The sequence below is a fragment of the Rhinoderma darwinii genome, chromosome 9 (genome assembly GCF_050947455.1).
Source record: "Rhinoderma darwinii isolate aRhiDar2 chromosome 9, aRhiDar2.hap1, whole genome shotgun sequence".
Taxonomy (NCBI): domain Eukaryota; kingdom Metazoa; phylum Chordata; class Amphibia; order Anura; family Rhinodermatidae; genus Rhinoderma; species Rhinoderma darwinii.
In genome coordinates, this window is record NC_134695.1 from 58,136,563 (window position 1) to 58,149,889 (window position 13,327).

Sequence of the window (13,327 nt, forward strand, 5' to 3'; positions counted from 1 at the left end):
TTTCAGGGTTTATGCCTCATCTCTTCCAGATGGAGGGTCTTCAGAAACCGGTTATGTCTTCAACTCAGCAATTCACAGAATCCATTGAAAAACGATTGTATTTACTGTGCACGGTCTTAGGATGTGGATGTCTTTAGTGTTGTACGCTACGGAAAGCTTGTCACGCTATCGCTACCGTGATCCTTTTTTGTTTTATAGGAAGGAGAGCGATACCGATGATGTCATGGCATTTGCCAAATATCATTAGCAGAGACTTGTTGGACAGTAAAAATTTTGATATCTTTCACAATGGTCTTAAAGGGTTATTGAACTTTCAGAACACTTCTGACAAGTCAGAAGTTTTGATCGGTGGGGTTCTGAGCACTGAGACCACCACCTATGGCAAAAACGAATAAGCAAAAGCGCTCGCTGAGCCGCTTTGTTTCTGGTTTGGCTTTTTTCGAAAAGCCGAGCAGTTGGTGTATGGGCTCATAGACTTTTTCTATTGAGCCCGTACATCGCTCCGAGAAAAGCCGTTCAGAAACCAAGCGGCTCAGTGCTCACCCGAGCGCTTCTGCTGCTTTGTTTTACCAATCAGGGGGAGTCTCGGTGCTCAGACCCCCGCTGATCAAAACTTCTGACGTCACTATGACGACATGTCGGAAGTTTTCTCAAAGTTTAGTTACCCTTTACAGGCGTAATCCCAAGAACATTTATGACCTACCTACAGGATTGGGTGATAAATGTCTGATTGCTTGGACACCGTTTTTCTCCTCACTACACGACCACAGTGAGGAGAACTTTGAGTGAAGAGTTAGTCGAGCATACGTGGTGCATCTCCGTTGTAAGTCTATGGAACTGACGTAGCAGAGTACAGCGCTCAACTGTTTCCTTCAGCCCCATAGGCATTGAATGGAGTTGCAGCGCACATGCTCAGCTGACGCTCCATCCAAGCTCTTCCTCACTGTGGTGGGTGCACTGAGGAGGAACTGTAGGCCCCATTCAAGTGATAAATGATCTTGAGACAACCCCCCTTCCCTGCCCAGCAACACAGCACTATCATATAGTATGCAGCTTCCATTCCCGACTGTTTTCAGCTGCTGTTATCTCCAGTTTTTTACAGCTAAATACTGGTGGCATATGAAAGATTAGAATCTCCACTTTCATATGTCCCCAGAACCGCTGTTCTAGGTGGTCCACAGCCGGAGATATGGCTATTTGAAGTGATCCCCCTCCCTCCAGCCTCAGTCTCTCACACTGTGTGAAGCGACTTCATGCTGATAGGACAGCGCCAGAGGCTGGGAGGAGGCTCCACCCCAGGAGAATCACTGATGGTGACACCCACTTGTCTAGTATAGGCTCATTTGCATATTTAGAAAAAAAAGCTCATGGCTTTTAAAATAATAAACGTTTTGGGACACAATTTTCACTAGTATTATCCGTGTGACAACCCCTATTAGATTAGCTAGGAGATTGGGCATTACTAAACTAGTGACAGAACCTCTTTAAAGAGGCTCTGTCACCACATTATAAGTGCCCTGTCTCCTATATAAGGAGATCGGTGCTATAATGTAGGTGACAGCAGTGCTTTTTATTTAGAAAAACGATCTATTTTAAACCACTTTGAGTGATTTTTAGCTTTATGCTAATGAGTTTCTTAATGCCCAAGTGGGCGTGTTTTTACTTTCGACCAAGTGGGCGTTGTACAGAGGAGTGTATGACGCTGACCAATCAGCGTCATACACTCCTCTCCATTCATTTACACAGCAGCATCGCGTTCTTTAGAGGGGGGATTGTGAGGACACTAGAGGAGAGTGTCCACCCCAAATTTGCAGCAGAAATCAATGAGGTTGGTTTACCACGGTGACCATGCAGCAATTTTGGGAACTGCTCCCTCTAGTGGCCAGCACATGGAAATTTTATAAATTTAGAATCTAATTTATAATATTTTCAAAAAACAATGCGTAATCCGTTTATATACTAATGGTTTAACTGAAAAAAAAAATAATAATTCTTACGACACATTCCCTTTAAGATGGACTCTTGGTGGTGGGAATATGGGAAAGCTTGCTGCATATGTATTTATATTGTATTGACGTCAATGGACGTGGCATACATCTTCATGCAGTTGGCTCCTCTTGTGGCAGCTGCAGGAAACCATAATTTTATAATTTAAAGGGGTATTTTAGTTTTTTAATCCCCTTCTGATGTGTTGCTAGTAAGTTAACCTGATGTTTTGTTTTTTTTCTTGCCTTCGATATGTTCCCATACCTTTTATTATTCAGTCCGTTCGTTATCTCTTCATTCTTGTAATCGGCAAAACTGTTACATGACCGGCCTTGGACCACTTCAGTGTCCAAATCCCATAATTTTCCCACTGCGGTGTGCGTGCGCCTTCCCTAAATTGATTAGCACGGGTTAGGGGCGTTCACCATGCTCTTATACACTCAGTGGGTCAGAAGAGAGATATATGCTCGAACTGCGATTGCAAAGCGCCTACAGGTCATAACCTAGGTAAACAAAATGTACACCGAGGACTGGGGGGGACTGGTAATGTGAACTTTTTATTAGGGAACCATTGAAAAACTTTAATAACTGTTAGACATTTGCAATGAACTTTAAACAGACTTGCTGTAACCGGAATACCCCTTTAACTGTATGGCTGTGTGAAAGAAAGCAGGGGACTTTGGATGCTGTATGCATGTATGTATGTGTGTGTGTGTGTGTGTGTGTGTGTGTGTGTGTGTGTATATGTATATATATATATATATAATATAAGCTTTTGCCCCTTTAATGATATGTTACGAACCTAAACTGCACGAAGTTTTGGACCTCTATGTAATTAATGAAACTGTATCAGTACTACGCCAGATTCTCGGGGGCACTCTGTGCTGGTACAATCCGCAATAAAATACAGCGTGATGCGTGTGAATGGGATTTAGGGGATTGCTGCGATTAATGTTAAAGATTTTATCCGTTGTATTGACGTCGTGAGGATTCTTGTCATATGTTAATATCGGACACAGAATTTTGCGTGACAAGGATCCGGAGCAGACAATTGCCTTGTTGTACTTGATGAGCAATAAATCTTAAAGGGGTTTTCAGAGTTTAGATTTTTATGTCAGTTCTTTTAACCTCGGAATGTGATTACATTTGTAATGCACTTACTGTATCAAAATTGGCCCCGTTTCCCGATACTGCCATGGGGCACATGACTGGTGACGTCACTCTCTTTGCCCATTGTGTTTATCAGCCGTATACCGATCACGTGGTCCATGTATAATGTGCTGTGTATGAGCTGTTCTGTTATAAAGCCAGGAACGCGCATGCGCGGTCCCTGCTGTTCTCTGGCTTGATAAGCAAGTAAACAGCAGGGACTGCGCATGCGCGTTCCTGGCTGTATAACAGCCCATGCACAGCACTTCACTAGGGACGTGTCGTATACCAGGCAGAAACTTTTAACAGTTGGACCATGTGATCGGTATACGGCTGGTGAACACAGCGGGCAAAGAGAGTGACATCACCAGTCATGTGCCCCATGGCAGCATCGGGAAACGGGGCCAATTTTTATACAGTAAGTGCATTATAAATGTAATCCCATTCCGAGGTTAAAAGCACTGACACACAAAAGTTTTATCTCGGAGAACCCCTTTAACTTTACTAGAAGGGCTGTGGTTCCTGTGCAATGTGGCTGAAATACCATTTTGGACTACATTTCTTCAATTTCTTGCACGCTCTAACCTATTTCAAAAACAGAGCAGCACCAAACCAGTCTAAGTCGCCGATTTTAACTACTATCATTTGTTTCTACAGTCTGAGCTATGGAGCCGGGCACCCCTCTCATTCAGAAACGGAGCTCCTCCACCGACAGACCTATGCAGCCACTCACCAGCTCCCGGGATATGCCACCTCGCACCATCCTACAGGTAGTACATGTCCGCTAATTCAGTGTTGAACCACCTTTTCTTGCAGCTTGTATCTATCTCCTATCTGAAGGCAACAAAAGAGAGCGAAAGTCCTGCTTCCTATCACCCACATAAAGTGATTGACCGCTCTCTGCATGCAAATGTTGTCAATTACTGTGTGGGTGGGGGAACCAGGACTCATGCTTTTTCTAGGAGTCCTGACGGTATTTAAAGAAGAATGGTCACTTGCCCTGACATGTCTATTTTAGTAAATCCTTGTATTCCCCATTAAATAAAAATTCTGGATTATCTTTTCTTACAACTTTGTGTTTGTCGTTCCGCTGTTATTCCTCCTAGAAATGTATTCATTGGGAAGATAGCAAAGGTGCGTGTCCCTACAGTCCCACTCTGTCAGCACTGATTGGATATTGTCAATTTGTGTTGACTCACCCCTAACTGGTAACACCCAGTTGCCGATTAACTCATTTATTTATAGGAGGAATAACAGAGGAACGACACAATGTAGAGTTCTAAGAAAAGATGTTCCAGAATTATTTTTTAATGGGAAATACAATTATTTACTAAAGCAGAAATGTCAGGAGAGGTGGCCGGTCCTCTTTTTAAATAGTTTTTTTTTTTTTAAATGAAAACACAGAACATGTCTATATAATGGACCCGATTAATTTTCAATATGAAGTCGATGAGATTTGGGTTGTATCTCTTTTAGGTTATTATAGGACAGATAATCGGAATGGAGGTGTTTTTTTTCCATAAACTAACAAGCAGTTTTAGGCTATGTTCACACGGGGTATTTTGCCGAGTTTTTTGACGCGGAAACCGCGTCTCAAAACTCGACAAAAACGGCCCGAGAACGCCTCCCATTGATTTCAATGGGAGGCGTCGGCGTCTTTTTCCCGCGAGCAGTAAAACTGCCTCGTGGGAAAAAGAAGCGACATGCCCTATCTTCGGGCGCTTCCGCCTCGGACCTCCCATTGACTTCAATGGGAGGCAGGAGAAAGCGTATTTCTCGCTGTTTTATGCCCGCGGCACTCAATGGCCGCGGGCGAAAAACGGCACGATAATTGCCGCGAAAATCGGCGTGCAGGGAGAGGAATATCTGCCTCAAAGTTCCAAACGGAATTTTGAGGCAGATATTCCTCCCCCAAAATACTCCGTGTGAACATAGCCTTAGGGGGATAGAATTGTAATCTTCTGAAATGAACAATTTAAAATAAAAATGTGAATCTCTGGTTCTTTGCTGGTTACAGGTCTATCCGGACTTTTTGACACCGGCCTCCACATGGCCGGTGGGACCACTACAGAAACCTCCGTGATGAACTTTCTATCTGCAATAGAGTCTCGGACAGCTCAGGCAGCGTCATCGGGCACAACCCTCCTGCCACAGTTCAGGGCTCCGTCATGGCAAACTGGTAATAGCCGCTCGTAACTTCATCACGAATAGACTTTTGGTTGTACACGTGACTTTTAACTCTTGTGGTATCTGTAGATACATCTGTGAATTTTTTTTTTAATAAAGAATACAGCAGCAGGACATGTCTAAGTGAGAACAGCAGTGAAAGCGTAAAGCCCCTTTAACCCCTTAATGACCAGGCCTGAAAAGGCCTTAATGACCAGCTAAATTTTTCCGCTTTTGCCTCTTTTTTTTTTTTCTTTCCCCTGTGCGGTTTGGGGTGGAAAAAAATCTACTGTGTAAGTTTTTATATATTTATTTTTGCAGCGTGAATATAGGAAATGCTGAATTTTTGTATGGTGTTTTTTTATCCCACTCACGTTTCATGCTAATTAACCTGCTAAATTAATACTTCAGGTTATTACGGTCCTGTAGATCCTGTTTTTGAGGGGAGATTTTCTTTTATTGACTTTTTTATTTTTTTTATTCAATGAAGAGATTATTTACAACTTTATTTTTTACTTCTAATGTATTAGCGTACTCCTGTATATTAATACATTACACTGTTACTATGACATCCTATAGTGTGTCCTAACAGGAGGCCTACTGAACAGACCGCTCTGGGGTCCTTTCTAGGTCCCCAGGGCTGTCTGCAAAGGGTTTCCCCTAATCTCCAATCGCGTTTACGGTGATGCAATCGAAACCCAAACCCGAAAGAGGGGTTAAACAGCTAGCTGGGGTCTGAGTTTATTCCGATCCCAGCTGCATTTGGGAGATAGTAACCGCTCCTGCTGAGAGGATGAGCGCTATTCTACAACGACGCCAAAAGTCGACGCTGTAGACTGGTAGCCCGCACTAGCAGGCAGTAAAAAAACAAAAAACAGCGGGTGGTTGTTCAGGCGTTCAATATACACATATTTGGAAATCTGATAACCCACTTTTTGGTGTCTCCAGTACCTTTTTATGAAAGACCACCAGATAGACCCCTTATGTGTATGTACTGCTCTTTTAAGAATACCCTTACCTTATTTTATGGTTAACTGGTTACCGACACAGGACTAGAATGCTCGTCCTGAGCGGCGAGTACTTGGCGCATTAGGACGAGCATTCTCGTCCTGTGTGACAGCGATCGAGAGCGGGGCAGCGGCTGTAATACACAGCCACGGCCCCGCTCTGACAGCAGAGAGGAGAGAAACATCTACTCTCCGCCGTTAACCCTTTGAATGCCGCGATGAAAGCCGATGACGGCATTCAAGGAGAGGGGACTGCACTTTGATCGCGTCCCAGAAGATAACTGTGACACGATCAAAGCCCATAACTTGTATGGCCAGACAGCCCAGGGTCCATTGAAGGACCCCAGGGCTGTCTGAACATATTTCCTGTTGTTAGGGCATACTGAGGTATGCCCTAACAACTGCCTGCGTACAATCAGTAACAGGCTAATGTACTGGAATTTAGATCTATGCCAGTACATTAGTTACAAAATAAAAATGATAAATCCCTTTTATGGGATTTAAAAAAAAAGTAAAATGAATGTAAAAAAAAATTAATGATAAATAAAAAGTTTAAAAAATGCAGACGTTTTTTTTTTTTAATAATAAACTTTTCCCAAAACATGAAATAATATAGACATATTTGGTATCGCCATGACCGTAACAACCTGTACAACAAATGTCTAACATTATTTATGATGATCGGTGTATGGTCTAAAAAAAATAATATTAAAACTGCAGCGGAAATGCTTTTTTTTCCCTGCATTTTCGACAAAATAAAAATGTATAGAAATTAAACGATAATGCATTTTAACCAAAAAATGGTACCTACATAAAGTACAACTCATCCCGCAAAAAACATAGTGTCATATAATTACATCGTACAAAAAATAAGAGTTATGAGCGTCGGGATGCAAAGAGGGGAAATATAAAAAAATTGTTCTGTCCTCAAGGTCAAAATTGGCCGTGTCCTTAAGGGGTTAAAGGCCATACAAAGCGAATTCCGTTCTATTGGGCATTTTAGTTGGCATCATCCAGCATATAGCTTGTGTGTTAATTTACTGAATGTTTGGACTCGTCACTCTAACTCTGCTTTGTTGCTTCCAGGCATGCATTCCTCGACAGCGGCAGAACTGTTTGTTACTGGAGCTTTGCAAACCTCTGGAACATTTCCAACATCTGCGCTCTCAGCCTATCAACACCCAAATACATTCAGCTCGAGAAACTTTGCCACAACTCCATCCTTAAGTCTTCAAGACGGGACTTTCAGTGCTGCGACCAATGGTCTGCTTTCTCACCATGACCCTTTGCTGCAGATCAAGACATCCCAGGCTCCCACTGCTTTGACATTTGAACGTCTGGGTAGCGCTGTGCTAAGTACCAGCATACCCCAGTCCTCAACATATCGGTCAGCCCAGGAATCCGCACCCCATCTCTTACAGCCCCAGTTCAGTTTGTTGCCGTCGGCACTTGGTGGAAGCCAGCAGACCGTTCAGCCATACAGTACATCAGTGTTTACTGGTTCTACCGCCTCCATTGAAAGAGCACTTCAGAGGGAATGTAGTGTTATAAAACACCATCAGAGGCCTTCTAGTACGCAGTCTGTACAGGCACAGCTATCCGGGACACAGCATTCCTTACAGAATTATTTAGCAAGTGCAACTGGGGCCGTCTTGCAGGACACATCAAGACAGTCCGCTCTGTTATGTGCTCCTCTTGGAGCTCTTACTCAGGTGAGCAATGGTGGACCGGTACAGAAAACCCCTCAAGTTTCTGTTGAATTATCTCAATCTTACCCATCGGTCATACCATCCCCTGGTTTTCCTCCTTCTTCTACAAAATCCAAAAACTGTCCCACGAAGGCACCCCCAAGGTCATCAAAGACCCCCAAATCTCAGAGTGTAGCGTCTCCTGGGCATACCCAAAGTTATATAAAGTCTTCTCAGAACCAGAGTTCTGTCATTTCAAGCCAAGCACAAGCCTTCTCCTCGCAGCTTAGTAGCCTTTTACCTGTAAGTCAGTCCCCCAGTTATGTTTCGACACAGTCGCCCAACCTACCGTCTGCTAGTCAATCGCAAGTTTTTTCAACAATCAAATCTGAAAAGCTGCCTCCTTTATACAAACCACTGAGCGCGTTCTCTAGCCAATCACAAACCATAACCTCTGGCAGCCAGACACTAAGTTACTCGACGGATCAGACGCTTACGATGCCATCCGTTTCAAGCGCCAACTATTCCGATCAAACGAGAGATTTGTCTTCAGCTAACCAGACTCAAAGTTATTCTTCCAGTAACACTCAGGGTTTAACTCCAGTCAGTCAATCACAGGTTAGCTATTCATCTCAATCACAGGTGATGTCACCTGTAAGTCCATCAGACAGTTATAATTCAGGACAGAACCTACCACTATCGTCCCCATCTCTTCCGTATTCTGCCTCCTCTCGTGGACAGACTTTATCTGCCTCAAGTCCTACTCAAAATTACATTTCTATGCATTCATCCCAGACTACTCAAGACTCCACTTCCCCACAGTCTCAAAAGTTTTTGCCAACTGTCCCCTCATCCTCCTTTTCATCCCCTCCTCACTCACAAGCATTGCAAAATAGTAGAACGACTGCCGACTCCAAGTCCTATGTGAAGCGGAAGTCGGAAACCAACCTGTACGCAAGTGTAAAACAAGAGGAGAAATTTCAAATGTCCGATTTGCAGGCCTTACAACAACAAACCAATATTGAATCTTCTACTCAAGGGTTAAACGATGGCGAAATGAATACACAAGAGACGGCTTACAGTGTGTCTAAGGCTGATGACCGTTACTCTCAAAGTGTGATCAAAAGCAGTTCTCGTCTGGAAGACCAAGTCCTTGGCCTTCAAGGGCCTAAAAAAGATGAGCGAATGATGAGCCCTGTTGGTCACATGTCTCAGCATGTCGGTCATATGAACAGTTCTAGCCACGATGCTAAAAATTCGACAGACTTGATACAACCCACACAAGTCAGTGCTAAGGACTTGAGTCAGCATAACATGTTACACAAAGTGCACGAAACCAAGCTTTCGGAGCAGCCGAGCACGTCCCCACAGCTCCAAGCCGTTTTGAGGCATCCTCAACATCTTCAGCTACAGGGTACACAGGTACTTCTAGATTCAGATTTGCAAATGTTTCAGCAGTCTATTTTACAATCAAATTTGGGGCAGGCAAAGACGCCTTCATCAATGCAACGTATTCAGAGTCCGCAACACGTAGCGCCGCAGTTCCTTCAGATGGATGGGCACATTATCCAGAGCAATGGGGGGCAGCCTCAGGCTCTCCACTCTCAAAGCTCAGATGTAATAAAAATGGACACCTCTGACGGGAAGCATTTGCAGCAACACTTGCAGTCTAAAGATTTTGGCCAGAGACAACGGCTAGACTCAAAGAACCAGTTTGAGTCTTTGAACCCAATGTGTTTTACAGAGTCCATGTTGCTCAGTGACGAAAGGAACTTTTTGTCTCATGTTGATGACATTTTAGCCGCTACCGCAGCCCAAGAGTTTGCCAAGTCTTCTAGTGAGGATAATTTGTCTGTCAAACCAGATGACTCAAAGTCCCGTTTCCAGTCCCTGAATATAAGGAATACACCTGCAAACTTTACATCTCCAAAGCAGCAGAATCTAAACACTCTTTCATTAAATGGTGGCCAAACCGCAATAAACCTTTCTACTGTTTCTACGACTCATTCCAAAAATGCCAGTCTTGATCAAAACCAGATTCAGCCTTTAGAGCAAGACTTGCCAAGTGGTATGGGTTCACCGGTGCTAGGGACCAGTCAAGATGACCATGAGCAGAATTCTGAAAGGAGTAAGAAGAATGACACTAAGGACGCTAACGATGTAGCAGGAGATATCGGAGATTCAGATTTCTTGGCCGGTACGAAAAACCTCAATGATGAGAATGCTGCATCTGATGGAGACTTTATTATGAACACAGACGAAAATGCAGTCCAGCACATGTCAAAAAGTGATCCTCAAGCAGGCAGCAGCTCGAGCGGCCAAATGGAAGAAGACTGCCAAGATCTAGCCCAAGACGGCCTTCAAAAGATCAAGGGAAAAGACAAAATGGCATTAAAACATTTCTCAGAAGATGAAAATGCAAACGTCAAGCAAGGGAAACGGAATGTACAAATGAAACGGCCCTTGTCTAAAGGCCCAGATGTGGGGATGCCGTATTCCTCGCACGTTTCCGAGGGTTATTATGATAGTTACCAGCACCAAGAAAGGATGAGGCAGAAGATCAAGGAAGTGGAGGAGAAGCAGCCAGAAGTCAAAACCGGTTTCATTGCATCCTTCTTAGACTTTTTAAAGACTGGACCAAAACAGCAGTTCTCGGCCCCTGCCGTGCGTGTACCTAATCGAATCAGGAGGCCGTGTACCCCGGTAATAAAGAGCCCTTGTCCCGGCCCAATTCCTCCGCCTCAGTCGGCAGGTGCGGAGGTGGGCAGCTCGCCTAAAAAGACGGAGGAGGAGTTTAAGAAAAACTTGGAGGCTTTGCCTTCGTTTTCTTCTGATGATGACGATTCTGTTGGAGGCAATAATGATCTTCAGAAGAGCATCACCACAGCGCTGTCTGCCCTAGATGAGAACGGAGAGAAAAAGAATAAAGCAGGTGGGTGGCTTTAGTGTCTGAGCTTGATGTGCTACATTTCATCAAGGCTCCGGTGTCCATTGCCTGCAAGAAAGTACCAAAAGCGATTTCTTTTTTGTATGTTGTGGTGTCATGTCGGTGACGAAAAGCACCTTTTTAAGTTATTTTATGAACAATTTATTCTCATTCCGGATACATAAAAACGGCATGCAGCGGTCCAGAAAAGATGAAAATGTGACTTTGATAATCTATCAATTTTTTTTTCTTATTTTTTTTTTTTTCGATGGGGCTAAAACCTCGCCTGTTTTATAGAAAAAATATATATATATTTATTCTGAAGTGCTGCAAATCTTTATTTTTGCATTTGACTGATGAAGGGATTCCTAGCGCTGGCACACACTTTTTTATTTTGTGCTGTTTATCAACTATTGTGTAGACATTTCATTCGGGTTAGGCCAGGATCACACACACCGTTTAGATAAAGTTTTTGGATCAGTTTTTTTTTTTTTTTTTAGCCAAAGCCAGGAGTGGATCCAAAAGGAAGGAGATGTAGAGAAGAAAAGAATGATGTATCTCCTCCTTTTATGTGTTCACTCCTGTTTGGCCCAAAAAACGGAGCCAAAAACCATCAAACGTTTGTGTGCCTTGAGCTGGCCATAGGCATTGATATCTGTTTTCTGAATAGGGTGAAGGTCTTGTAGAGGATTATCTCTTGCGGGAGCAAAGCATTGGAAGTGTTGAAATCCAACATGTCAATGCTTTTTTTTTTTTTTCCCAACATCCGGGATGGTCGGGAGGCCCCGTACAACTTTATGATCCTGGCGTAAATCTGCGGGTTCAGCTAACGTTTTTCTAATGTAGCCAGCTTTAGTCTTGGTTCAAATGGCAATATTCTCCGTAGATTGAACATTTGCAATGAAGGGTGATTTTTGGGAGATGTGAAAAATGTCAGAACATATCAGAAGCGGGACCCTCACCTATTGGCAGAATAAGTTGCCTTTTCTCCCCATGGGATACATTGGCCCCTTCTGCACTTTTTGCAGCCAGTTCTTGTGGGGGTCACGCGTTCTCCTATTTTGTCAATAGGTTGGGGTCCCGGCGTTAACTTAGGTGCTAGAAACCAGCACTCCCACCCGACTATCAAGAATCTTTTCATGCATGTCACACTGGGTTGCTTTTCCCTTCCATGGCATGCTGTGGAGATTAGTGGAGTTCCCCGCAGTTAGGTTATTAATTTCCTTAGGCAACCAGTAGCGTTACAGGAATTGATTTAACCCCTTCCCTCTTTAGCCACTTTTGACCTTCCTGACAGAGCCTCATTTTTCAAATCTGACATGTGTCACTTTATGTGGTAATAACTCCGGAATGCTTTCACCTATCCAAGCGATTCTGAGATTGTTTTCTCGTGACACATTGGACTTTATGTTACTGGCAAAATTTGCTCGATATGTTCAGTATTTAATTGTGAAAAACACCAAAATTTAGCGAAAAATTGCAAAAATTAGCATTTTTCTCAATTTAAATGTATCTGCTTGTAAGACAGGCAGTTATAATACACAAAATTGTTGCTAATTAACATCCCCCATATGTCTACTTTAGATTGGCATCGTTTTTTGAACATCCTTTTATTTTTCTATGACCTCACAAGGCTTAGAACTTTAGCAGCAATTTCTCACATTTTCAAGAAAATTTCAAAAGGCTATTTTTACAGGGGCCAGTTCAGTTGTGAAGTGGTTTTGAGGGCCTTATATATTAGAAACCCCAAAAAAGTCACCCCATTTTAAAAACTTCACCCCTCAAAGTATTCAAAACAGCATTTAGAAAATGTCTTAACCCTTTAAACATTTCACAGGAATTAAAGCAAAGTAGAGGTGAAATTTACAAATTTCATATTTTTCTGCAGAAATACATTTTTAATACAATTTTTTTTATAACACAGAAGGTTTTACCAGAGAAATGCAACTCAATATTTGTTGCCCAGTTTTTGCAGTTTTAGGAAATATCCCACATGTGGCCGTAGCGTGCTACTGGACTGAAACACCGGCCTCAGAAGCAAAGGAGCACCTAGTGGATTTTGGGGCCTTATTTTTGTTAGAATATATTTTAGGCACCATGTCAGGTTTGAAGGGCTCTTGCGGTGCCAAAACAGTCAAAATCCCCCAAAAGTTACCCCATCTGGGAAACTAGACACCTCAAGGAAATTATCTAGGGGTGTAGTGAGCATTTTCACCGCACAGGTTTTTTACAGAAATTATTGGAAGTAGGCCGTGAAAATTAAAATCAACATTTCTTCAAAGAAAATGTAGGTTTAGCGATTTTTTTTCTCATTTCCACAAGGACTAAAGGAGAAAAAGCACCGCAAAATTTGTAAAGCAATTTCTCCCGAGTAAAACAATACCTCACATGTGGTAATAAACGGT

At 42.9% G+C, this 13,327-nt stretch overlaps 1 protein-coding gene across 6 annotated transcripts in view; it reads left to right on the forward strand.

The window, feature by feature from the left end:
• The window catches only part of QSER1 (glutamine and serine rich 1), a 69,302-nt gene that overhangs the window by 35,326 nt on the left and 20,649 nt on the right, over nt 1–13,327 (forward strand). For all 6 annotated transcript variants that reach the window (XM_075837768.1, XM_075837766.1, XM_075837771.1 and 3 more), the window contains exons 2-4: nt 3,793–3,905; nt 5,153–5,314; nt 7,395–10,928. In XM_075837768.1, the coding sequence (XP_075693883.1) occupies nt 3,793–3,905; nt 5,153–5,314; nt 7,395–10,928 (3,809 nt within the window). The remainder of the gene's footprint in view (nt 1–3,792; nt 3,906–5,152; nt 5,315–7,394; nt 10,929–13,327) is intronic.